Source organism: Chenopodium album, chromosome 16 (assembly GCF_948465745.1).
Source record: "Chenopodium album chromosome 16, dcCheAlbu1.1, whole genome shotgun sequence".
NCBI classification, from domain to species: domain Eukaryota; kingdom Viridiplantae; phylum Streptophyta; class Magnoliopsida; order Caryophyllales; family Amaranthaceae; genus Chenopodium; species Chenopodium album.
The window spans coordinates 34,478,458-34,504,390 of NC_137849.1; the positions used below are offsets into that span (position 1 = coordinate 34,478,458).

General features: G+C 33.4%; 2 protein-coding genes and 1 pseudogene across 2 annotated transcripts; 1 reads left to right on the forward strand and 2 right to left on the reverse strand.

Annotated features, from left to right (window-relative positions):
* Positions 1 to 5,673: 5,673 nt before the first annotated feature.
* Positions 5,674 to 6,651, reverse strand: LOC145584117 (putative serine/threonine-protein kinase WNK4). Its single transcript, XM_081641039.1, has one exon. The coding sequence runs from the start codon at positions 6,649 to 6,651 to the stop codon at positions 5,674 to 5,676; it is 978 nt and encodes a 325-aa protein (XP_081497165.1).
* A 1,220-nt stretch (positions 6,652 to 7,871) lies between these two features.
* Positions 7,872 to 9,080, forward strand: LOC145584118 (serine/threonine-protein kinase WNK8-like). Its single transcript, XM_081641040.1, has 2 exons — positions 7,872 to 8,884; positions 8,984 to 9,080. The coding sequence occupies exons 1-2, from the start codon at positions 7,872 to 7,874 to the stop codon at positions 9,078 to 9,080; spliced, it is 1,110 nt and encodes a 369-aa protein (XP_081497166.1).
* Positions 9,081 to 20,354: 11,274 nt separating this feature from the next.
* Positions 20,355 to 21,428, reverse strand: LOC145584119 (serine/threonine-protein kinase WNK8 pseudogene; annotated as a pseudogene).
* Positions 21,429 to 25,933: the final 4,505 nt, after the last annotated feature.

The following is a 25,933-nucleotide window of genomic DNA, read 5'->3' on the forward strand; positions in this document are numbered from 1 at the left end:
ATATTCACACTCAAAATCCTCCAATCGTGCACCGCGCTCTGAACAGTAGAAACATCTATGTTGATGGGAGTACAGGCCGGTTAATGATAGCAAATTTTGGTGTCGTGATGATTCTTGAAAAACAATATTATCCAGTTCAGCTAGTTGATATTTACGGTTTTGGGATGTGCTTTCTTCAAATGCTTACGGGTGAACCACCATACAACGAATGTTGTGGTGATGTGAATGAACGTAACCAAAGGATAAAGTCGGGTGTTATGTCAGAAGTTTTAAGCAAAGTCACAGATTTACAAGTTCGACACTTGATTGAAAAGTGTTTGGTTCCTACCGCTTGTGAAAGACCTTCGGCAATTGAACTCCTCAATGACCCGTTGCTTGCACTGGAAACTTGTACAAAATCAAGGCCACGACTACGAAATTCTACATCAATTACAAATGCACTACGCAAATTTTCCTTAAAATTTGTGTTAGGTTGTTTTTCTTAGCAAGATTTTAATTAAATTACTCCGTATTGTTTTTGTTTTGAAGATATTCTAGGTTTTGTATCAATTTTTTTTAAAAAATTCTTAATATTATGATAAAATTAAATTTTGAATGTGTTCCATGCAAAGTACAATCCAATAAAATCCAACAATTTAATGTATTTTTAGTACTTTCTCTGATTCTTTTTAGTCGCATCACTAACTTAAAATAGAAATTTCAAATTAGTTGCTAGTTAATAAACCCTACCTATTAACTATGAATTTCGAAATGTTGTGAACCTGCCATAATTTTTTTTTTTTTTTTTTTTGAAAGAGCCTATAGCCCTATAATATCCATAATTGATTGCCTATCATATCAATATTTGACTATAATTTCGTTAAAGAAAATAAATTGATTGCCTATAATACGAGTAATAAAAATTTCCGTACTTGTGGTTTTCAAAAAAAAAAAAATCCGTACTTGTATAATACTCCGTACAATGGAGTAATAAAAAATTCCCTCCAAATTTAGTCGTTGATTCTCAAAGATTCAAACTTTGTTATTCTTTCACTTTCTAATTTCAATCAATTGAGGCGAATTCTGATATTCCATCCTCCATTGAAGTAGCTTTAAAGGTAAGATGTTGTTTCCTTTTGTAATCATCGAATATCAATTTCACAATCTAGGGTTTATCGGTAAATTAATAATCAGTATGCTCAATTTGGGGTTTTTCAAAATTCGATATAAGAGCAAAATTTGGAGCATAGTTTGATATTTGAATCTAATTTTCCTTTAATGTTAGGATGTAACTATGAAATTGGACCCTTTCTTCCTAAATTTATGAACCTTATTTTGTTAATTAAATCAAAATTTGGTTGCTAATTTGTTGCAGAACCAATTGATTATGTGGATTCAGATGATGAGGTTGCTATGTCTGCTGAGTATAGTTCTATTTTTGAATGGTTGAATTTTGTTGTGGATTTTGTTTATGGTGTCAATTTATTGGGGGTTATAACTGTTCAATTGCTTGCTGAGGGTTAAATAGTACTAAAGATGTAAGAATACAAGGATAAATTGGTGCATAAGATCCTAATTAATATGAATATTTCATTCTTAAGTTCATATGTTGTTATGGCTAATGAATGAGTTGCTGTGGTTTGTTCAGGATGGAGAAATATTGGGTACGGATGCTGGCCGAGTAACTACCGTGGAAGAGCTCTAGAGTACTTATGGTTAGTATCCTTAATGATTGTAATCGTTCCATAAAAGGAGTATGTTAGGCGCCTTAGAGCTGTTTCCTGCTTAAAATATGTTACGATTTTACCAAAGTAGTATGTTAGTTTTCCAAAGTAGTCGTTTTAAAGGACTAGAATCTTACAGATTTTCATTTGTTTATTTGTTATTTTTTTTTTCTCTTAACAAATAGTAAATGATGGTACTTTTGATTATTGAAATGTGAAATGGGATGGGGTGTGTATGGTTTTAATATAAAATAAGTAACTCTATATGTTTTGGGCTTTGGTGCAGATATTCAACTGAGGACAACTGTAAGTAATGTACAGATCATGACACCAAATAATCTGGTTGACTCTCCTCAGTTGTCTGTACAAGTAGATGGTTTACAACTTGATTATCGCGTGACTGAAGAATCAGAAGCTATGTTTGGGGAAGGTGTCAATCTCGCTGGGGAAGTTGGAATAGGTTCTGACCCATTACAAAAGTTTCTACGACGACCACCGCCAGAAAATATGTTTTGGATGAGTTACAGGTCAGGGTCTACTTCTTCTCAGCCCCAGAAAATAGTTTGGGTTAAGCATGGTTTATAAAATCAGAACTATAAAGCCAAAAATCCTGTTCTGTTTTCCAAAGGTTTATGTTAAGTCTTTTGCTTTTGCAGGGGAAGATCAATAAGGTTCTTGTGCTAAAGAGGCAAGGATAAAGCTTCAAGGTAGAGGTTCGAAATAGAAAAGACTACCGAAACCCTGATTTTTTATGCCATGCCGTGAGGCATCAAGATATTGATGAGATAGGCTCATGCTTCATTAGAGATGTATTTGACCCAAATGGATATGTTTAGAGGGACCACTTTGATGCAATAGGTTGTTAACAATCTCTTAGAGCATATCTTATTGCTTTTGTCTTGCATGTAATCAGGTGTTTTTTTGTTGATGATATATGTGCTGAAGTTTTAGGTGCAAGTCATGCAACTTCTCTGTTTTGAACGTATACTTGTAAATAAGATGATTAAAGGGTTCGAGTATCAGATTGATGTGCATCTGGGTTCAGTGATTCAGTTTTGAGCTTTTTTTTTTTTTTGTACATAATAATTTGGGTGCTCTATTTATATAATATCTTGGGTGCTCTATTTATCTGGTTTGGCTTATAGCCTCTTTTTGTGTTCGCTTGTCACTTATCAAGAAAGGAATTAAATGGCTTAAAATATAAAACCAAATTATATTACTGTAAATAGTGCTAATATTGAAGTTCAGGGGTTTTCTTAGGTCTCTTTTTTGTCATGTCAGCCGGATATGATTAGCTCCTTTAAGATTCTGATGTGTTATGTGTTAGTGCAATGTTTATAATTTCTTTCAACTCTAGAAAACTCATTTTTGAAATTGTTTTGTTTTCTACTTATTTTGGATGATTTCTATGTTTGAAATACTGTAAAATTCTGGGTTAATTATCATTTTGGAACAAGTTTATGTGAATGAAATGCTTCTAAAAGGAAATTATTTTCTTGAGATTGCCGTGCAGTTGGAGTCAAGCTCTTTATTTTTAGCTGTACTTGTTTCTGCTACTGGTAGATAAAGGTATACATGATATCTTGAGAGCATGAATATTTCTGGGGTAGGGTGGTGTTGTGGTACTTCCCTAGTTTTTCATTAATTTGTCCTCATATCATTAATGCAAAAACCCAAACATTGATCAAACTGCTGTTCCATACATTCCAGTTTGTAATTCTCATTTCAAAGTATGGAAGAGTTGCAGGTTTCTTTTTTTGTTTAGTTTTTAGTCAGCTAGATACAATGTAGCTTCTCTGTATACTGATGTGATGTGAGATGTTTTAAAATCTTCCCCTTTTCTCCCAACTTTACAAGCCTTCATTTACTACCTACACTGCTATGTCCATGACGTTTTAAGTCAAGCTTATGCAAGTATTAAGAAATAGATTAAGTCAAATACTTGATCTGTTAGTCAATATGTTTTATGAAATTTATCTTTGGTTCTTGCATTTTCTGAACTAGTAGTGACATTTTGTCCTTGTTTTTGTGGTCTCCACTCTCCAGGTGTTTCCAATCTGCCTTCTTCTTGATTGCAGTCAGCTACAGCTGACATGTAACACGGGAGGGTTAACCAAATGAGAAATCAAAATGGGACAAGGTTTCATTCAATCTATAGTCTATACTTTAGTAGATACTTCTGCCAGGAAATTTATTGAGTTATTCTTAAATGGTTTGTTGGTTTTAGGTGGATGGAAAAAGAAGGAATGTGACGGACATTGGGCAGGATTCTTTATCTGCGGTTGGAGCACATGCAGCACTCCTTTCTGCTGCTAATGCTGGAGCTGGATATGCTGCTTTTGTGTGAGTTTGCCTATGCTGTCATTCATTCACTGGTGTGCCTGGTTCTTTGTTTGTAGATGTTTTATGCCCAGTGCTTGACAGATTTTTATGCTGGTGTTAACTCGGAAAAGCTATGAACATGATTTCTGCCATGTTTTAAGAGATTGACATCCTGTAACCTGTGTTTTATGTGAATAAGCTGATAATAGAAGAAGCTAACTAAATAGTCTTGCATCACAGAAGTCAACAGTTTTTGTGATGAATTATAGAGAGTGTTAGTTCAAAGTTGCTTGGATTATGTTGATGCTTGTTTTAAGTTTTGACATCAAATGATTGAAGTGATAAATTTTCTCCTGATCATAGAAAAATCAAAGTACGAAACAAGTTGCAAGGCTCTTGTTTGCTTAAGGGTATTACTGCAGAGTCTGTTGGTAGGGGCTTTCTTTTGTAATTTTTTTATAACTTAATAGATTGAACAGGAATGAGAATGTTTCCTGTAATGTGCTATAAGCGTGAGACTGATTGATGGAAGCTTCCTAATTCCCATTAAAGTGAGTGTGGTAGGTTCAATATGGATGGGATTGGGTATCAAACTGTTAATTGGGTGTGTTTGTCTATGGCTGTCTGTTCGATGCAAATGAGATTAAGTTATAGAATGGTATCCTCTAAGCTCTCTGAAGTGCGATAGTTACCTAAATTGTGATTAAATTAGGTATGGCTCCTATACTGAATTGCTACTACTAAAACACTACTCCATTTTAACACAAGTTGAACACTCAATTGACTACGATTCATAGCATTTGCTTACATTACCATAGTTACAGAGGTAAGACAATTGAAAAATGAAGCTTTTGTTACAATTACAAAAGATGCTGATACTAGCTATCTCATTGATGTTCTAGAGGTGTGTCAAAAAAAAAAAAAATTAATAATAATGTTCTAGAGGTAAGACAATTGTAAAATGAAGCTTTTGTTACACGTACAAAAGATGCTTATACTAGCTATTTCATTAATGTTCTTAAACCAAAATCAAACAAATTACAAATGACAATCAATCAAACAAATTAACGAAAGAATAACTTGCCCTACCCTGCCAAGTGCCAACACTAGCTAGGAATCCCAGCAAGAATAACAAATAACAAGTAAAATGCCTAAGTTCAAGCATACTTACTGAGAATCAAAGTATCTAAAATGTCTAGAATTATAATCACAATTATTACTCTAACAAGCATGATGATTAGTAACAACATCCCGAACCAACTAGGTATCAATCAACGTGTTTGTGTCTGATCAGGCTCATCAGTGCAAGTCTCGTGTGTCTTAGATGGCGAAACAGTCTCAGACGATCCTTCTGGCCACCCAAATGTTTGATCTTCCTCATCAGTGGATGTCTCGTGTGTCTTAGATGACGAAACAGTCTCAAATGATCCTTCTGGGGTCCCAAATGTCTGATCCTGCTCATCTGTCTTAGATGATTCCCCCGGCGACCCAAATGTCTGATCTTGCTCATCAATCTTAGACGATCCCCCTTCTGAACTAAATGTCTCGCCCCCATGCTTAACATTACGTGTAGTTGATCTCCTGTGTAACAGAGGTGTCTCATCCTCTTCCTCTTCTTCCTTCAGTTGTGTAGATTGTGATGCAGCAGTCATTGTGTCAGGAACCTTTGTCTCTGGCTCCAGAGGTGGTATGGATGGCGAAACATTCTCGTGTCTTTCTTCCTCGTTCGGTTCTGTACGTGATGATGCAGCCTGTAGTAATCTTGCCACCTGGTTACGCCAGATTCTTTCAAAGTCTGAATATTAGCAGTAGTCCATTCTGTGTTAGCAGTAGCCCGTTTTGTGTCAGCAAGAAACTTATTATTCCTCAGAAGGTCAATTGCTGCAGGTCGGTCTGATTTAGGGCGCAAACACTGATCAATGAATTCCCTAATTTCTAAGTCTTTCACATTGTTTAGCGCAGCAGGCAGTTCACCCTTCTTAATCATATCGCAAACCAGCGTGTTGTCGTTGCATTCGCTGTACAGCTTTTCCTTGGTCACTATCTGTACTACAGTCATCCCAAACGAGAATATATCAGCCTCGCCATCATAATCTGTTGTAAAAGAATCGGGTGACAAAGTTTCTGGTGTAACAGCGATGGCTAATGTTCTCCCTTTAAGTTTCAACTGAACACCTTGCTTAGCCGTTCTCAAGCATCCAGAGTACCCAAGCTTAACCATGCCCAAGTTTCCATCAATAAAGATGTTTTCAATCTTCACATCACCATGCATTTTCAGTTCACTAACAGTGTGAAGATAATTAAGCGCATCTAGAATATGTGGACACCAATTCTTGATCACAGTTCTATCTACAGTGTGTTTGTCGGTGTACTCTTTCAAATTCCCGGAGGTAAAAATCTCGGTAATCATGTTTAAGATTCCAGTGGATTCATCAACCCAGTACTTGTGGCATTTCTGTATATTTTCATGGTCTAATAACTTCAACTGATCCGCTTTCTTTGACATAAACCTCAATAAATCCTCATATGACTCTTCTGGTAACTGAGTCTGACACCAAGCAATTTCTATGGAATCAACATTATCAAACCCCATGTAAACTTTTTTCAGGTCACCTTGTCCTATCATTTTGTCGTACCTGACATATCTTCCATCCTGAGTTTCCTCCACAACTGGTATACTCGGCTGACCGTGAAGAACTCGAAGCAGCCATCATTGATTAGTTGAGCAAACAGAAGGTTTGAATTGATGAGATGAGTAAGGTTGTTGTCTGGTAAAAAAAGTTGAAAAACAGAGAAAGATTCTTGTGGTTTGACTTGATGAAAGCAGAGAATTCTTGAATTAAATGGAAAAGTAAAAACAGAATACGTGCAATGAGAGAATGAGGAGATTATTTGTAAGAAAAGGCTTTTATAAATGTAGATACGAGCTTATCTTGTTAAATTAGTTATGGCAGTTAAGTAAGTCGTTTATCAACAAACAGATTATACCCTTTCTTGATTTATATATATATTTTTATAAATCCCTTTATCAGTTTCTTGAACTTTTATTCAAGAGATTATTTTTCTCTTTTTTTTTTTTTTTTTTTTTTTTTTTTTGTTATTAAAATAGGAATGTATGGATTAAACATCTAGGGCATACGTTTAGCGACTTCAGTCTACGAGTCATAAACCTCTTTGATATAAAGAGACATTCAATACATATGAAGAGAAGAAGTGAACTTATATATTTATGGTTGAGATTCAACGAGAAATTTCTTAATACGAGAAGGATATGTAAAGGGATGAATGTGCAAAAGTTTTTCAATTAATGTGCAAATTTGATTTTCAACGGGATAAAAAAAAATCAATTTCCGCAAAAACAAAAAATTATGTAAATTTTGTTCAAATTTGTGCACATTGAATTTGAGTCAACAAAATGTTTTCACATTCAGTTAAAAAAAATGTGCACAGTGAGAGATGGGAGCATGTGGAGTCCACCGATAAAGACGTTAGTACCTCTCTTAATTTAAAACAATCTTTTATTTAATTAAAAGTTCAACAAGATAATCAAGAAAGCTGATTTCTATTTCTTTATTACCGCCATAAGAAACTAAAACTAACGGCAAGAAAAGTCTGTTTTTTTTTTTTTTTTTTTTTTTTGGATAACTACTAAGTACTAACTACTTATACTCGATTAAATACTCCTACAAATATGTTGCACCACGTTACATAAATCATTTTATACTCCAAAACTACTTTCACAAGTATTCTGTTTTTTCATCATCTTAATTATTAGGAGCATTCAATTCTACAAATACTAGTTCGTTTCAGCGACACAAATCAGAAGACATAATCTTTCATTCTCTAATGGCTGCTTCGAGTTCACAGGGAGGTAACAACAATGATCTTAGGATTGTCGAGAGTGATTCAAGTAAGAGATTCCTAAGGTACGATGAGATTATTGGAGAAAGTACTATATTTCTCGATTCTTGTGGGCGATATGTAAGGCATAATAAGGCCATTGAAGAAGGTGCTTTGATTCTTGATTCAAGTGGGAAACGCGTAAGGTACAATGGAGGTGGTACTACGAAAAGAGTATACAAGGGATTCGATAACGTAGTTGGTATCGAAATTACTTGGAGTAAGACAGAGCTAACAGAGAATTTGTTACAGAATAAGGAAATTCTTGAGATGTTATGTGCAGAAGGTGGTCTAATGAAGTTATTAGATCATAAAAATGTAGTGAAATGCTATGATTCTTGGGTTGATGAAGAAGCGAAAACCATTCACATGATTACTGAGTATTTTCCTTCAGGAAATTTGGTGCAGTATGTCCTCAGTCATAAGCTCGATGGTCGAAACGCAATCAAGAATTGGTGTAAACAGATTCTGAATGCGATAAACTATCTTCACTCTCTGAGTCCACAGATGGCTCACCGTGACATCAACTGCGACAACATCTTTATCAATGGGAAGACAGGATGTGTCAAAGTCGGAGACTTTGGCTTCGCGGTTATTCTTGAACAAGGTACTAGTGATCAAAAATGTGTTGCTCCACGTTATATGGCACCACTGTTTATTAAAGAAACTGGTTATACTGAATTGGTTGACATATTCTCTTTCGGAATGTGCGTGCAAGAGATGGTCTGGGCAAGCAAATGCAGTAATAATAAAAGCGAGTTTTTAGACAGCCTCGTTCCTACCACGCTAAACGCAATGGCAGATGACAATGAAGCTCTCCAATTCAGTAGAAGGTGTCTGACTGCTTCATCAGATGGAAGACCCTCGGCAAATGAGCTCTTGAATGACTTGTTTCTTGCACCGACTTTTTTGAGCACCATCAGAGCAAAAATTCTGAGGCTGTTACATAGGGTATGTCGGTAAATCATCGGCTACACAACCATTGCCGTCTTGTCATTCCGAGTTATTCATTCACACTTATAAGTCTATGACTTGTTGTGAATGTTCCTGCTGATTAGGCAGCCTCGAAATGGTTCAATGGTCACTTACGATGATTTCAAAAAGACTCCTGCTTATCCTGAAAGTGCTCGCCAAATGCCCCATTGTACCGTGTGAAATTTGCTGCATTCTAATATCATTCTGTTATTAGTTGGTTTGTTCTTTTATCTTTGTTTTTCAATAAAACTTAGCTTAGTGTTACAATAATAAAATGTTGATTACTCAGTTTATAGATCATTATTGCTGAGATTGTAATCATGCATGGTGTGTGTAGGAGGAGGGGGTTGATTCTTTCGTTCGTTAATTGATTTTCATCGCATGTAATAAGTGTTTCATTTGAATAAATGAATATTATTCTTGAGTTAATTGATTGCATATATTATATTTGGTATACACAACTTAATTTGTTTCTTCCTTAAATTTGGTTTTTCAATTCTCTTTTATCTCTGATTTCATTACTATAATTAGATTGAAGCATATATAAACTATACATTCAAGTCTTTAAACTTAAAGATGACAAATAAGATGTTTGAGCCAGATCATGTTACGAAATTAAGGCCTTTCTTGATTTTAATTTTTGTCACGAATACAACTAATAAAGTAACATGTTTTTGATTCGAGTTATCAGTTATGTTAATGATATTCGTCACGAGGATTAGGTTGGGTATATAAAATCAAGTATTCCTCCTTAAAATGGTTTTAGGTAGATTCTGGAATTCAGATATTGAATAATCGAGTCTTACTTATTAGTTCGGGTAGATTATGAGTCAATCTCGAATTCATGTCGAGTTTGCATCATATATTATCGTATCATATAACGGAAGATTTTTCAATGGCAACAATAAAAATGTAGCTATTGTAATTATTTTCAATTTTGACTCTTTAAATTTTAGGGATCAATCTTGTCCGTTCATGTAGTTATTTCGTATAAAAAATATAATCCAAAAAGGACAATTTTGTAATGGCTACAATAGTAATCTTTAAATTTGGACCTTTAAAATTTAATATTAAATCTTGACCGTTTATTGAATTGACTTAATCATTAATACAGTAGTGATATATTTGTATACAATAAATAAAAATTAGTTCTATTTGATATAAAATTAGTGATAATAATTGATCGATTAATTTTAAGCAATCTTAAAGTTTGATTCCCCAACCTTAATTCCTCTGATTTCAGTTTGTATTTCTTACTAAATAAAATTGGTTTTCAACAAAAAAAAAAAAAAAAAAATCCAGGATTTTTAATCCGGGGGGACGGTCTACAAATGTCTCATAATTTGACTTAAAAAAAACTTAAACATATATAATGCGTACTACTTAAAATTCAACAACCTAAAAATCCAAAACGGTTAGTCATACGATACAAGATAAATACAAAATAATTACATAATCTTTGGATTTCATTCTTTTAAACATGAATTGTCAAAAATTGGGCTGATTTTCCCATTGCTTATACGTATTTGAATTAGATGAACTATTTTACATTTAATTAAATTATATTTAAATATATGAATCAATTACCAAATCGTATAAATATATGAATAATGTATAAATATGTAAATTTCAATTATAATAACTTAATAAACATTAAGAATTATCATTGAGCAAATAAATTAAGTAAAAGTGAAATTACAATAAACATCCTCAAGTTGTGAAGATCATACATGACATTGTAGAACCAAGCATATACACAATTAGACATTAGTTGGGATTACTTATTTACTCACAAAAATGTACTGGGTAAAATATCAAAATATATGGTGAAAAAAAAAAAAAAAAAAAACACTTTCTATTTTTTCTCTCCTCTCTAGTTTGTGGATTACATTTTCTCGCCATTTCTCATCTTCTCCCTCCTTTCATTATTTTTCACATACAAATCCCCTTCTTCTCCCAAGTTTTGAATCCCCTTTTTTATTTTCTGTTAGTCTTAAGACGGAGTAAAATTCAAACAACAAAAAAAAAATTTAGAAATGGGAGGCACCTGTCCCCCATGTCCCCCCCCCCCCCCTCCCCCCCGCTAAGGAGAAGGGAGGAAAGAAAAGTACACAGTAAGATTGAAAGATAGAAACTGTTTTTTTTTTTTTTAATTATTTCCCTATTTTATCAAAATATTTTTGAAAACCACAAAGTCATCCCATAAACAATTTAGATTATAACATGTCATATCATATCATATTATATCATATCATCTTATCACTAATTAATAAACCTGGTCACGCAATCAGGCCACGAGACAACGACACTTGACATTCCAACTTTTTGTCAAGTGTCGCTTCACGTAGGTGACAAATAGATATTATTATGACACGAGAATTTTGAATAGATTTTTTAAGATAAAAATGTTGTATATAGTTTTATTACTTATATACTTCTAATATTTTCACATACATAAAATTGATTATAACTTTTAGGAACGGTTATTGGATTTTTTGGATTGAAAATAGATTCGATTAAACCGATACCGTTACCGTGTGTTTGGTTTGAGGGCATGGTAACAATTATCATTACCTTTAGGTAATGGTTACTCCTCATTTGTTACCTCTCAAGAATGTTTACTTGTGGTAACAAATTAAATACTCTTACACCCCACTTAACAAATACCCTTTCTATAGTTTAAACCAAACAAATGAAAAGATAATAGCTAAATGATTCCTTTACCTCTCTTATTTGTTTCCTTTCCACCCTATTTCCATTTTTCGAACCAAACGTCCCCTGTATAAATATCCTATAACTTGGATCTAATTCTATCATAAAATTAGTTTTAAAAAGTTATATAAAATAGGAAAAATTATAAGAAACCGCCTTTTATAACACCTTTTTTGTGAAAAAACACCTTTATAAAAATTTTCTTGTGAAAACACATCTAAAACCATTTTTTTTTTTTTTGCGAAGTAACACCTAAATCAAGTTTTGGGGTTTTGACCCAGTTTTCCGGCGTTGACCCTCACGTGAGGGTCACGTGCTCAACCCTCCCTCCTCAAAGCCACCAAAACCATAGCCGCCTAGCCAACACAAACACCACTACCTAGCCGCCACTAACACCACCTCTCAACCTCCAACGTCGACATCACCCCCACCAACCTAGATGCCGTCACCGATTACCCAATTCACTCTAAACCCACCCTATTTTTCTTTCTTTTTCCCCCCTTTCCCCTCCAATTAGACTTTCTCACTCCTCTATTCTTCATAGCTACCCTCGAATTTTGTCAATTGACGGCGAAAACTCCATTTTTTGATCGAATTACGGCAAAGAACAACCTCATTAATCTAATTTGAAATAAGTAAGTTGTTAAAGTTAAAAAAATTGATTCATTGTTGTTAATTTTGTTGGATTTTTTATTTACCTTAGGTCTAGGGTTCTTAATTGGGGAAAAAAGGGGAAAAACTGTTACCTACCTTCTTCTCTCCTCTCTATTGATTTTTGGGGGAGGGACGTGGGTGGTTTCGGAGGTGGATGAGGATTTTTGCGGACGGATTTTAAGTGATTTGGGTGGACGGTGATGGCGGCTAGGTTGATCGGTTGTGGTGTCGATGACTTATGATGGTTCTAGTAGCGGCTAGGTGGTGGTGTTGGCGGCTAGGGTTGGCTAGGCTTGATTTTGGTGGTTTTGTGGAGGGAGGGGTTGAGCACGTGACTCTCATGTGAGGGTCAACGCCCCAAAATAGGGTTAATGCCCTGAAACCAGCCTAAGGTGTTACCTTGCAAAAAAAATCTGGTTTTAAGTGTGCTTTCACAATAAAATTTTTATAAGGTGTTTTTTCAGAAAAAAGGTGTTTTAAAAGGTGGTTTCTGATAATTTTTCCTATAAAATAAGATCTATTTACAATATATTTAATTTATTATTAAAAATAATAGAGAATCAATAAAAATAAGTTTTAATTGTAAAAATAATTTTAGTTTGGTAAAAATTAAATACTTTTAGTTTAGTAAATATAATCTAAGTTCAATAAAAATAATTTCAAGTCTATAAAACATATATATCTATTTACAAACAAAGCTACAAAAAACACAATTAATAAACACAAATTCTTATATGTCGTTGGCCACGCGGTGTAGCCAATTATAAGGGTTTAATCGTTAGTGTTATATGGGTTATTCGGTCAGTTTTATAAGGTTACTTGGTTAGTATTACAAGTGTTACCCGGTCAATGTTATAAGGGTTACTTTGTTGTTTTATAAGTGGCCACATGGTGTGGCCAATCGCACACAAAACGCGCTGCAATTATTATATAAATAGGCAATATGATATTGTATGTCTAAATATCTAGCATTATCAAAAGGGAATATATGACAGTATCTAACATTCAAGCTAAGTCAAAAAAAAAAATATCAACAATATGGGCACGCCTGCCGCCTGGGCACAAAACTAGTCACTAATAAATAAAGTCGGCCTCACAACCATACCACGAGATAGGGACATTTGTCAGCATTCCACGAAATACGACTCTATTTATAAAGAAAATAGCCCAGAAACGATAGAAAAGAATCAGAATTTGAATCGGAATAAAACTGACCCCTGTCGCCAGCGATAGAGCCCAGCGCGAAACGACAAGCATCACGCATGGCGATAGGCTCTATCGTTTGGTGACAGACTTGTCGTTTGGCGCTAATTAAAAGATAAAATGCGCTTTTGTACGGAATCCTCTTCTTAATTAAATTAAACAATTAAACTCCGCATTTATCAATTTTAAATCAGATTTTATCAAAATAAAACACTTGTTTTATTTCAAACCAAATTCATTATTTTTCAGAAGATAATTATTAATCCTAACACTATTAGAACTCAAAATAACCTTCTAGACTACACTAGAAAATTAGAATCAATCCTAATCATTTTAGGAATAATTAATGGGTCCTCCACTAGATCGTTGGGCCATAAAACCCACTACTAGAATAAGCTCATTTACCGATGGGAAATACCGATGGCCAGTAAAAGCCATCGGTAAAAAAATAATTTACCGATGGTTTTTTCAAGCCATCGGTATTTTTTTTCCGATGGCTTTCTTCCATCGGTAAAAAATAAATACCAATGGCTTTTTTCCGTCGGTATTTTACCGATGGCTTGTAGCCATCGGTATTTTACTAAAAAAAAATTTTAAAAAAAATAAATAATCCGGGTTTTTTACAACCAAACCCTAGTAGCCCACTTTAGTGTTCTATCTCCCTCCTCTTCTCTCTCCTTCCCATCCTCACGTTTCTCCTTCTCCCTCCTCTCTTGTTTCTCCTCTCCTCTTTTTGTCTCCTCTCATGTTTCTCCTCCTCTCTTTCTCTCTCCTCTCATGTTTCTCCTCTCCTTCTCTCTTCTAGCATCGAAATAAGTTTGATTTTGTAGAAAAAACAAGTTTGCGAATGAAGTTTTCGAAGTTTATGTTGTTTTTGGTCAAATTCGACCATGAAAATTCCAAATCTGGAGTTTTCATGGTTGAATTTGACCATTAAAACCTAAATTCAGATGCAATAATTGTAGGTATATTGATTTTCATTAATGTTTTGTGGGTTTATTTCGTGGGTCTTTTTAGTATTGATTATTGTGGTTGTATTTCGTTTTTTTTGGGTTGATTTGTTTAATTAAATTTCTAACATTTTCGTAGTATAGGTTTGTTTAATTTCGTATGTTCGTTTTTTACTTTAATTTTCGTTTATGTTTGATTTTTTGTTGATTTTTTGTGGTTGATTTTTGTGTGTTGATTTTTTGTTTGTTTTTTGGGGTTTTACGAGTGGTGATAGGTGGTGTTGAGTGGAATTATGATGGTGGCGGTAGGTGGTGCTGGGTTCTTGTGGTTTAGGGTTAGATTGCGGTGGTGGTAGGTGGTGTACTGGTGTTGGGTTCTTGTGGTTTACGGTTGGGTTGCGGTGGTGGTGGGTTGGAGTGGTTTACGATGTGTTACGGTGGTGGTGGGTTGGAGTGGTTTACGATGGGTTGCGGTGGTGGTGGTTCTGGGTGGTCGGGGATGTAGGCAGTAGGGCAGGGGGGAGTCAAGTGGAGTAGGGGTTTAATTTTTTTTATTTTTTGTAAAAAATTTACTGATGGCTAAGGCCATCGGTAATCGAAAAATACCGATGGCTTTTGACCATCGGTAAAAACCACCGATGGTTTTTGCCATCGGTATTTAAAAAAATTTCGATGGGTTGTTGCCATCGGTAAAACCATCGATATCAAGTTTACCGATGGCTTTTCCATCGGTGTTGTCGATTTTTCCGATGAATAGTTATCCGATGGCTAAATACCGATGGCAACCATCGGTAAATGGATTACCGATGGTATTTTAGCCAATTACCGATGGTTTTTGACCATCGGTATTTGGCTCATTTCTAGTAGTGACCATTTCAGACCCAATTTAGTACTTTGGCCATAACTTCCTCATTATTAATCGGAATTGGGTTTATAATATATCATTGAAAAGCTCTTTATGAGCTCTACCCAACTACACTATTATTGGACCTTCGTCATGGACCAAGCTAAATTGGACCAGCTATTTTCATAAATAGAGAAGATTTTCGAAAATAGAAAGAATGATTTCTATTAAAACAACCGCGTCGCAAGACTTTTCACACTTTCACCTTATTCAATAATCAAGAGACATGAAAGGTACTCATAACTGGGTTTGGTTTTTGGGGAGACACATTTCCAAAATCATCCTTGCGGCCCCGCCTCACCCTCACTTAGATATCCACCCTATTTCGGGTGATTTTGTGATTTCCCTTGGGACACTGGTCGCGTTCTTCTGACAATTAGACTCGGACACTTGCAAAACACGAATATTCCGGTGACGGAACATTTGCCTCCGACGGTTAAGTTAGTAACCTAAATCGAAAAATCTAGAGAGACAATGTAGAGAAAAGTTGGAGCTATTTTTAATGCTCTATTGATTGTTATATGATAATCCTCCCCTCTCATCAGAAAATTTAGCACTGATTAGAAATGACTAGAATTGTTTTCTGTTGGTTTAATTTAATGAAGGGATGATTTTGTAGAAAAAACTGAGAATTCTTGGAATTAAAGAAGAATGTATTATTGTTATTTATATAATATTAATAGAGTGGCTATTTATATCTGCTTGCGGCAGTTCGTTTGTTACTTGAATTAATTAGTTAAGTTGGTTATTATAGGGAATACTTCAAGCATTACTCCAAACTTGAACCCCACTGTGATCATACACTTAAGCATGGTGGCGTCCAAAGGGAAGGAAGCTAGAGCAAAAGAGTCGCCAACAAGTTTTAGGAACTTGTAAACCGTTCACAAGGTGAAGATTACACTCCTTAACGATCCATGAGACCGTAACTCCAAAAGGTCTTGAACCAAATAGGGTTCAGGGATGAAAGTACAAATCCAACCTAAAAGAGATTGAACTTGCCCTAAATAATAGGCCTCTATATTATTCTTCTCGTATTCATGTGCGCTTTCTGACTAACATGCAAGCAATAGGTTAACCCTAACCTGTTTATCTATGTTGGTTGAATTTAATGCACAAATAAACTATTATTGGCGATCACTTGAATTATAATCATATTAGCCCTAAACAAGATTATTAATTATCTTATTAAGCGTGATTACAAGTACAAATTCCCTTTAAACATGCATAAAAGGCGTGATCAAGCAATAGCAATAATATATATCAAGCAACATAATAATCATCATAATAATAACCATAATAATAACCATAACAATTATAATCATGTTAATAATAAAGCTTAAATATAATAGCAAGATCCTAGGCATGATACTAACAAAATTAATAACAAATCCTAGCATGTCACTAAGCATTAAAGATCAAAGCTTTAGCTCTAACATGATACTAACATGATATTGATATGATATTAGAAAGCATAGGAAGCACCCTAAACATGATAATAGAAAGCAATAATAACATCCTAAGCATGATGCTAGGAATTAATAAATAATAAACATGCTTTCTACAAGAATAGAGCAATAAGATTACATACTTTGATGCCTCGTATCTCTTTCTAATAACAAAATACACGTGTTAGTAACTTCCAGGAAAATATAAAATCAAACAATTAAATTAAATAATTGAAATAGAGATTTGGGACCAAACTCTCAGAAATTATAACCTTTCACGTCTAGGGCGAAGGCAACTTCGAACTCGGCAAGGTGTGTCTAGAACTAATGTATGAGGAATTGTGTAAGAGGGAAGGTTTAGAAAAAGAATAGAGAATCAAGAAATTCTTGATGAGAGTTGATTGTAGATGATTGAAAAAAGGGGAGATATGACCTCTATTTATAGGAAAAAGAGAGTCGAAGAATAAGAAAAGAATCCGAATTCGAATCGAAATAAAACTCGTCGGTCAGCAGTTTTTGCAGATTTTGTTTTTATCATAACTTTTAATACAGAAGTCCAAATAAGTCATATAATATTTCGTTGGAAAGCTCTTGAAGTCTGCTTTCCAACCCAATTATAATCAGATTAAAATCTTTTGTATATAAAAAGATATGGCTGAAATAGTGGAAGGGTGTCAGTTTTGGATAGAGTTTCGTATTCCTTTCATATCTTTTTCGTTATAGCTCGGAATTAATATTATAATATATAATTGGAAATATAATTTCAAGATATATCCAACCATATAAGATTTGGATAAAAATTATGAGGCACGAAAATAATATCTGACTGTCTTTGAACATCTTTAAATTCGAATAGAATTAGGACTTAAAAAAGGAAAGTTTTAAAAAATGAAAGTTTTTATTCAATTTCAAATTCCTTGATTTTATCTTTTCAAAAAGGATAATGAAGATCTTTTAGAAACTTATGGAAGCTTCTAATTAATCCTAACTAGTTTAGGAATAGGATTAAACCTTTGGACCCTCCACATGATCATTGGGCCGTAGGTAAAATCCGGTTTGAGCCCAGTTTAGTATTTTGGCCATAACTTCCTCATTATTCATCGGAATTGGGCTTATAATATATCGTTGGAAAGGTCTTTTCAAGCCCCATCCAACTACACTTTTATTGGATCCATATCATAGACCAAATTAAACCGGACTGCACGTTTTCATAAATAGAGTAAGAAAAGAAATATTTTCTAAAACAGAAAGAAGAGATATTTTAATAAAAACATCCTCATCACTGGACTTTCCACACTTTCGCTTTGTTCGATAATCAAATGACATGAAAGGTATTCATCACCGGGTTTGGTTTTGGGGAGACACATTTGGGTGTCTACAGTTATCAAGATCAAGAAACATGAAATGCCATTTCTTGATTCTTTAATTAAAAATTTTAAAAAGTGATGAAACAAAATGTAACAATAAATTTTAATTTTTTTTTTTTTTTTTGGTCATGCTATGTAATGTTGAGTATGCTTATCTACGCTAAAGGCTAAAGCTTGTATAGGTTATTCACCTTATTGTCATATATTTTAATTTTTTCCTATAAATTGAGTGACCACAATAAAATTGTAGTCATTATATTAGATGAAATTGCAACTGTTTATTTTTTTTACTAATGTGAGCCGTTGATAAAATTGACTATTGATTTTATTTTTGAAAATATTAACCAAAAAAGAAAAAAAAAAAAAAACTCCCATGTTCTATCCCACTATCATTCGGTTTTCAATTGTTCACATGTTAGTTTTTTTTTTTCTTTTTCATTTCAATGTCATTTGCTTTCATGTGTTCACGGTAAAATTGAAACTCATAAATTTGTATGTTTGATGCAATTGTTCACTGTAGATTCTCTGTAACATTAGCCTTTGAGGTTTTGATTGCTTGGACATTCTTTTGCTTTGCCTTCTACTCGTCATCTATTAATTAATTTTCCATCGATGTAGAACATTGCTGTCCTTTCACTTGGATTTACTTTTTCTCAATGAAGTTCATTCTTCTTAATTTTGTATTTGTGTGTTGCTTACATTTTATTTTTGGGAAATCTATGCTTATTTAAATTAATTAAAGTGGATGAGGATTGGATTGAAGGATTGAAGTAACACTGTAACACAATTAAGAAGAAGAAAGCATACGGCATTGAGCAGGGAAAACAAACATAGACTGTGAAAAATTGAAAATTGAATTGTAGTGGATAGAACATGGGAGATTTTAATTTTTTTAAATCAACGGTTCACATTAGTCAAGAGAATTAAATGGTTGTGATTTAATCTAATACAATGGCCGTGGCCATTTGAAAACTGTCCTTAGATTTTTCATTTTAGTTTTGAAATTTTGCACTTTAAGACAAATGTAAAAAGACCACAATTGATTATATTATTAATATACATGTACTAACATATCAGATTAAAATTTAGCCAAATTGATTAGAAAGTTTTATTAGAACAACTTTATACAATTATACATACCAGTCTAAGAGAACATAGCCTTAATCAATAGTTCAAGACTGAAATTTTCCCATAGTTAACCCAAAATTAGATTGGCCAAATCAATTTGAATCAGAAATTTTCTTTATTACTCTTTGACAGTATAATATAACTAAATTTGATGGTTTTCTATGTTACTCCATATTAATTGACTCTATCTAAATGTTTCTTTAACCAAATACAACCCAATTAAAACTATCTAGCCCATAAGAAATATACAACATCCTCGAGCCATGTTGTTTGGCGTATAAACATGGTTATTGTATAACTTAGTATCTCTAGTCCCCTAGCCATGGTATGTATGGGTGATGTTCATTGGTATATAGTTGAAAGTAATACGTGGTTTGGGTATATATCTCGTACATACATACTAGGAGTAGTTAAATTAATTGTGCACGAGTGATGAACATCTTGTAAAAAATCGAACTGGCTACTCATTAAGTTAAACATTATGCAAATAAAATTTTTTCACCTAGAATAAATATAATCCTTATTTTGATTCTGAAACACTAATCTAAATTTCCTAAAATTATATGCCCAAAACATGGCTTCACGTTTCGATGATACGGCTAAATACAAATTATAGCGTAAGCCTTCATTATTTTTCTGTACATACATACTACAAACAGGGGACAAAATACAGAGCTTTTCATCATTTTCCAACAATGTAAGTTTTTGGTTAAATGAAAATTCCATAGTCAAATTCAATCAATAATATGAGAAATTCCAGAATTATTTAGTATGAACTGAGAAGCCAATATATCACTCCAGAAATTCAATAATACGAATCCATACTTGAAACAATAAAAAATAACCCCCTTCCCCTGCTAATACTAGGAGTAACAAATAACATGTAAAATGCCTGATTTCGAGCAATTATACTAATTGAGACTCAAAGTATATAAAATTCCTAGAATCATAGTCAAAATTATCACTCTAACATACATGAATATTGTCGAAAAGTCTTATAATACCAAAGAATTGTGTGTTGATCTTATACTTCCATCTGTTGCAGCAAAATGTTGATGACAGCATCCCACTATTCCCAAACCATTTAAGAATCAACTAGGTATCAGTCGATGTCTCATGTGTCCTAGATGGCGAACCACGCTCCATTTCTCTTTGTCGTCTGAAGATGGTCTGGAAGGTGGAAAATTGTCTGTCGTGCTGTCAAACTCTTCCTTGTCCGGTTCTGTACGCAGTAATCTAGCCACCTGATCACGCACAGACTCTCTCAGAGTCTGAATACTAGCACTACTACCTGCTGTCGATGTTTCAGGAACATCGTTTTCAAGAAAAGGGTCATTCAGAAGGTCAATTGCAGCAGGTCTCTCTGATTTTGGGCGCAGACACTTATCAATGAATTGCCTAATCTCAGAGTCTACCACATTGTTTAGCGCGGCAGGCATTTCACCCCTCCTAATCATTCCGAAAACTAGTTCTTTGTTGTTGTTGCATTCGCTGTACATCTTTTCCTTGGTCACTATCTGTACTAAAGTCATCCCAAACGAGAATATATCAACCTTTTCATTATATTCTGCTTCAAAAATCTCCGGTGCAATAGTTTCTGGCGTACCAACACACCTAGTTAGACTTCTCCCCGGTTTAATTTTACACGCGAAACCAAAATCTCCAAGCTTAACCGTGCCCAAATTTCCATCAATGAAGATGTTTTCAATCTTCACATCTCGATGAACTATCGGTATACTACGATCATGAAGATAATTCAACGCGCTTAGAATCTGTCTAGACCAATTCTTGATCGCGGTGTTACCTACAAGATTGTGTTTGTTGGTGTACTTTCTTAAATCTCCGGAAGTACAAAGCTCGGTAATCATGTGAAAGGTTTTAGTGGAATCATCGTACCAAGAATGGTAGCATTTGATTACATTTTCATGGTCTAATGACTGGAACAGAGAAGCTTCAGCAAGCAAATTCTTGTATATTTGATTTGATGAGTTTGTCAATTGCGTCTTCGACCAAGCAATTTCTATACCATCGACTTTATCAAACCCCATATAAACTCTTTTCGTTGTACCTTGTCCTATGGATTTGTTGTACCTAACGTATCGCTTTCTCGGACACTCCTCCATAGCTCTGTATTCGCGCCTTTGTGATGAACTCGAAGCAGCCATTACTGATTAGCTCAAAAAAACAGAAGATTTGGGATTGAAGAAATGAGTAAGGTTGTTTTCTAATGATTTAATAATCATGTAGGACAAAAACAGAATACTTGGAATGGAAATATATATGGTTTCGATGGTTGATTTGTTACTTTAGTTAGTTAAGTCGGTTATCCAGATCAAGAAACAGAAGTTGTCATATCTTGATTATTACAAACATTTGTTTAAAACGAATTGGTAACTTATGCTGCTGATGTGGCAAAGTTAGTTATAATACATAACAAACTTCTTCTAGTAGCTTCTTCTGTTATTACATGTATATCAGTATATATACTTGTTTTCATCTCTGTAAATTAAAAGTTCATAATGAAATAAAATCTCTTAATTTTCTCCCAAATTCTCTCTATTTCTTCACTTTTGTTCACAAACATAACTAGTTAATTTGTAATCTCCAAAGTAATTAACAACAAATAAAGTTATGTTAGTTATCTACCGACCCCCATTTTGCAATACATAGAAGTTAAGGCATTTTCATCTTTTTATGACTCTTTCGGCCATCCAACAATTTAGCAATTTTTTGTATTTGTATGGTCTTCAATAGACCTTGTTATTAGGCTGGCCTGGTCAGGGTTGGTGCATTTGGGTCAAAGAGGGTCTTATTTTATAGGGACAATAGCAGGTTGGGTCAATAGTAAGCTGATAATGGGCGGGTTAACAAACTATCAATTAAAATAAATATTGGACAAAGTCATTATTAAATATATATAAATACAAAAATATCTATGTAATTTTTTTTAACATTATCTATTTTCTTTATCTATAAAATTGAACAAACATTTTGAGCCTATATCCATCTTAACCAAGAAAGGTCTTGTCCATTAAAAGCCTTATAAGTCTTACAACCCTTTTATTATTATTCTACCCAATAATCAGGTGTATTGTAGTCGTCAACGTGTATAATTGACTATAAATAACAAGATTTATTATAAAATTGTTTTTTTATTAAATTACACATTTTTACGAATCCAATATAACTCGCACAACTATTTTCATATACAAGTATACAACCTTTGTTAATTTTTATGTGCAACTTTGGAATTTTAATATCACACAAAATAATACCCTAAAATTGCACATAATAATTAACAGAGGTAGCATATATATTAATCAGAAACTTACAACAAAATATTTAAAAGTTTCCATATGAAAAAAGATTTAAACTACCACTATATTATACAGTAGGACATAAGCTTTTATAATAAGTGTTAAGAAGGCACGGTTCTGACATTTTTTGGGCCCTAGGCCAAACAAGACATAAGGGCCCTTTATAATATTTTTTCCTCACTTTAACATATATAGATACGAATTGCTTCACACATTCTTTTTTTCTTTTTTTTTTTTTTTTTTTTTTTGAATTATTGCTTCACACATTCTACCTTGACGTACTAATTGTAATGTTTAATATTTTAAGAAAAAAATTTAGTAAGGTGAGATATTATTAGATTTTTCTATCTTGGAAAATAAATGATGGCTATGATTCAAGTATATAATACAGTAATGTTATTTCTTTTTGTAAGAAAATAAACTGATTAAGATTATTAGTACAAATAATTACATTACCATAAACATTTAAGGACATTTTGTAAAAAACTACCTATTATAGTTCAGAATTTGCGAAAAACAACCTATTAAAAAATATGTTGTAATTGACTACCTAATTTATCGGTGTCTTATGGTTTCAAACCTCCTTATATCAAAAATAAGTGATAGGCTAATCAGGTTCAATCATGTGTACACATATCAAAATTAATCATGTCTTACTAGTGCTAATAAGCTATATTAGAAAGTTCGGTGAATAAAATGCACCTACTGTATATTATTGGAACTTAGGAAAATAAACAATAGCTATGACCTTGGCCTGGTCTACACGGTATAGCTGTGTGTATAATGCTCATGGAGCACCTGGTGTGAAAACAGAGAGGTAGCTTTTAAAAAATAAAATTCAAACAATTCACTCGCTCCTCAATTAAAGGGATTGAGCGTGATCTTTTCCATTACAGACTTACAGTATCTTCCAAAATTAAATATCTCCATATTTGCAATTTACTAATTTTAATTAATTTTACAGAAAAATTTTAATTAAAGAGACTATGTTTATAGAGAGACAAATTTCTAAGCTAGAGAGCGAAATTGAGAAGCGAGAAAATTTACAAAGCAATATTAATGACGTATCGATCTGAATTTTGCCATAATATTGATAATGAAGGTGATTTCAGTAGCAAGAAGAGCTGTGTTGGATCTACCTCACACTTCTAGCAATGTCTTAAGCAGGAGCTATTTAAGTACTTTGTTAATATTTTGCAGCCGCATGTGGCTCCAACTTCAGTCTGTAATAACTCTTAAATGTAGGTTTAATACTGCTACTACTACTAATCTGGCTACTATGCACAATGGGGTTAATCCACCCACCCACCAACCACCCTGAGTATGAAGGGAGCCTTTTGTAAGCTGGATTTGGATTATTCATTTTGCATAAACATTATTATGCATAGTTAATATATTTCCCCTTGAAGCAAAAAAAAAAAAAGGGGTGAATTTATTGTATTATTTCAACAATTGGATTGACTTCTTGAGGTTATAGCATGAAACCATAGATTGTTATCTTGCTCATCATAAATCCTTTAAGGCAGTGCAAATCTTCAAAATTAAAACTGAACTCATTCTCTAATATCATTTTTTTTCTCAGCTTAGAAATTCATTGTTAAGCTCTTCACCGCATTCCTCTCAACCCCATCCTCATGATACTCCTCCCTATCATCACTATGTGCATCCTTAAGACAAGCATTCATCACCTCCCCTAATATGTATGCTGCTGCCAGTGTTAGTAACAATGTTGTTAATATCTATGTAACTTTCATCCCCGTCTTCTTCCTCTACCTTCCATTTTATATCTATGTCAATAGAATCAGAACTTGATGAACTAGATCCAATATCTGTTTCTAACACAAGCTTTCTTTTGAATTTGTCTCTCTTTCTCTTTTCCTTTCCTTTTTCTTGCTTGTTTACATTTACAGCCTTTGAAGATTGCCCTTCCTCTTCATCTTGCTTCTTATTTTCTTTCACACTCTCTGATCTATCAACAAGCTCATCTCCTTTTCTTGTACACTCTTTGCAATAGGACTCTCTCCAACCTTATTTCCACCTTGCTTACTTTTTGTCTTTTTCTGCTGTTTAATAGTTAGTGTTAAGATCAGACCTGGAATTTGTTCTTACTTTTGTGGCCTTTTTAACATTGTTTTGACTACTTGTGTTGGTTGTACAATAAGGATTCTTCACTAACTTTATTTTATAAGCCTTTCATGAGTAGTACAAAAGAGTTCTACATACCCATGCCCATTCTTTGTCTCTAAAAAGCCCTTCACTTCATAATCATTTACAATTTCCCTTTCACTAGTTGACCAAAGCTTTCTCTTATTATTATTATTATTATTATTATTATATATATATATATATATATATATATATATATATATATATACAACTAAAGTAGAAACCGCTGATATTACCACTGCCTATGTGTCAGCTTTTTATTAAAATATTTCCCGCCAAAACTATAAGTGACATCATCCTTTTTTTTCTTTTTTCTTTTCAAGATAAACCTAAAGTTTGGAAAAGCTAAATTAATTACACATTTTTTATAAAAACTATTTTTTTTTAACTAAATTGACTAACAACAATATTTTCTCATAGAGAAAAAAAATAACTACGTAATTGGTGGTAGGCTCTTTCATTTTTCCTTCTTTCTTCTCATATTAACCACTAAACACTAATGCTAGCATTATTTAAGAATTTTATTTTAATTATGAATTTAATTAGAATATTTAACATCATGTCTTCTAATATATATGATCAAATATTTTATTGCTAAAACCGGGCATCGCACGGGACTAACCTAGTATATATATATATATACCAAATTCCACAACCTTGGCACATGCAAATCTAACTTCACAAATCCCCAAATATATGCTTCTCTAAGAAAGTGGATTGAAAAGTCATCAACCTTACAATCATACTTCCAATATTCCCATCTAGCCTTATATACTGAAATCTGTCTACCCCTTTTTTTTCCGAACAAACCCACCACCTGTCCTAACCTTAATATCCACATATTCGACATCATCATCCATCTGTTCAATTTATAAGAGAAGCGCAAGTCCGATCCTATTCATCTATTTGTAATACCAGTTAAGTTTAGTTAGTCAAGGTTAAATTTTGATATTCACATGTGCATAACACAACAATACTAAAGTAACGAGACACTAATTCCAAAGCATAGCACAATATTTAAACACTAAACCCTAGAATAAAGAATCCCCAATTAAATACTACCCCAATTACAAATAATCTGACGCAAACATGAAAAGCAATTTAATTACACTATTTTCCCCAATTAACTACTCTAATAGTAAATTGACATTGTTAATTTAACTATAATTAACTGGAATTTAGTTTTA

Coding starts and splice junctions, on each gene's coding strand:
- LOC145584118 (XM_081641040.1), top strand. CDS start 7,872: ATGGCTGCTTCGAGTTCACAGGGAGGTAACAACAATGATCTTAGGATT. Junction 8,885..8,983: donor CTGTTACATAGGGTATGTCG/GTAAATCATCGG, acceptor CCTGCTGATTAG/GCAGCCTCGAAATGGTTCAA.
- LOC145584117 (XM_081641039.1), bottom strand. CDS start 6,651: ATGATAGGACAAGGTGACCTGAAAAAAGTTTACATGGGGTTTGATAAT.